General features: G+C 44.7%; 1 protein-coding gene across 1 annotated transcript in view; it reads right to left on the bottom strand.

The window, feature by feature from the left end:
- Positions 1–882, bottom strand: part of SEC24A (SEC24 homolog A, COPII coat complex component) — a 67,218-nt gene that overhangs the window by 11,809 nt on the left and 54,527 nt on the right. The window contains exon 18 of the mRNA XM_044916759.1: positions 126–128. Coding sequence (XP_044772694.1) covers positions 126–128 — 3 coding nt within the window. The remainder of the gene's footprint in view (positions 1–125; positions 129–882) is intronic.

Genomic DNA, 882 nt, shown 5'->3' with positions numbered 1-882 from the left:
AGAGAGAGCATGAGCAGGGAGAGAGGCAGAGGGAGAAGCAGGCTCCCCACTGAGCCAGGAGCCCGATGTGGGGCTCTATCCCAGGACCCTGGGATCATGACCTGAGCCGAAGGCAGACGTTTAACCATCTGAGCCACCCAGGCGCCCCTCAACTTTTTAAAAATTTCTAACCAGCGGGCGCCTGGGTGGCTCAGTTGGTTAAGTGACTGCCTTCGGCTCAGGTCATGATCCTGGAGTCCCGGGATCGAGTCCCGCATCAGGCTCCCTGCTCGGCGGGGAGTCTGCTTCTCCCTCTGACCCTCCCCCCTCTCATGCTCTCTCTATCTCATTCTCTCTCTCAAATAAATAAATAAAATCTTTAAAAAATAAAAAAATAAAAATAAATAAAAATAAAAATTTCTAACCAGCAAGACCTTGAATACCAATGAATGAAAAAGGACAAATAAAGAAGACCTACAGATGATATTCATACTACAACCTGTACTGATACATAAAGACTGATGAAAATGTACATATGAGGAGCTCATACAAATTACTTTTATTTATTTATTTTTAAAGATTTTTATTTATTTATTTAGTTGACAGAGAGAGACAGCAAGAGAGGGAACACAAGCAGGGGGAGTGGGAGAGGGAGAAGCAGGCTTCCTGCCAAGCAGGGAGCCCAATGCGGGGCTCGATCCCAGGACCCTGGGATCATGACCTGAGCCGAAGGCAGTCGCTTAACCAACTGAGCCACCCAGGCACCCCTACAAATTACTTTTAAAAAGAAATAATATCTGCAAAAAAGGGTAACACTGTTTAGACTTTCTATTCTAGACAACAACAGAGAGCTAAAAGAAAACAGATACAATGATTAGCCTATCGGCAACAACTAAACACAAA

The sequence above is a fragment of the Neomonachus schauinslandi genome, chromosome 7 (genome assembly GCF_002201575.2).
Source record: "Neomonachus schauinslandi chromosome 7, ASM220157v2, whole genome shotgun sequence".
Classification (NCBI taxonomy): Eukaryota; Metazoa; Chordata; class Mammalia; order Carnivora; family Phocidae; genus Neomonachus; species Neomonachus schauinslandi.
Note: the sequence above shows the minus strand (reverse complement) of the source record. Positions and strands in the feature narration are given on the sequence as shown.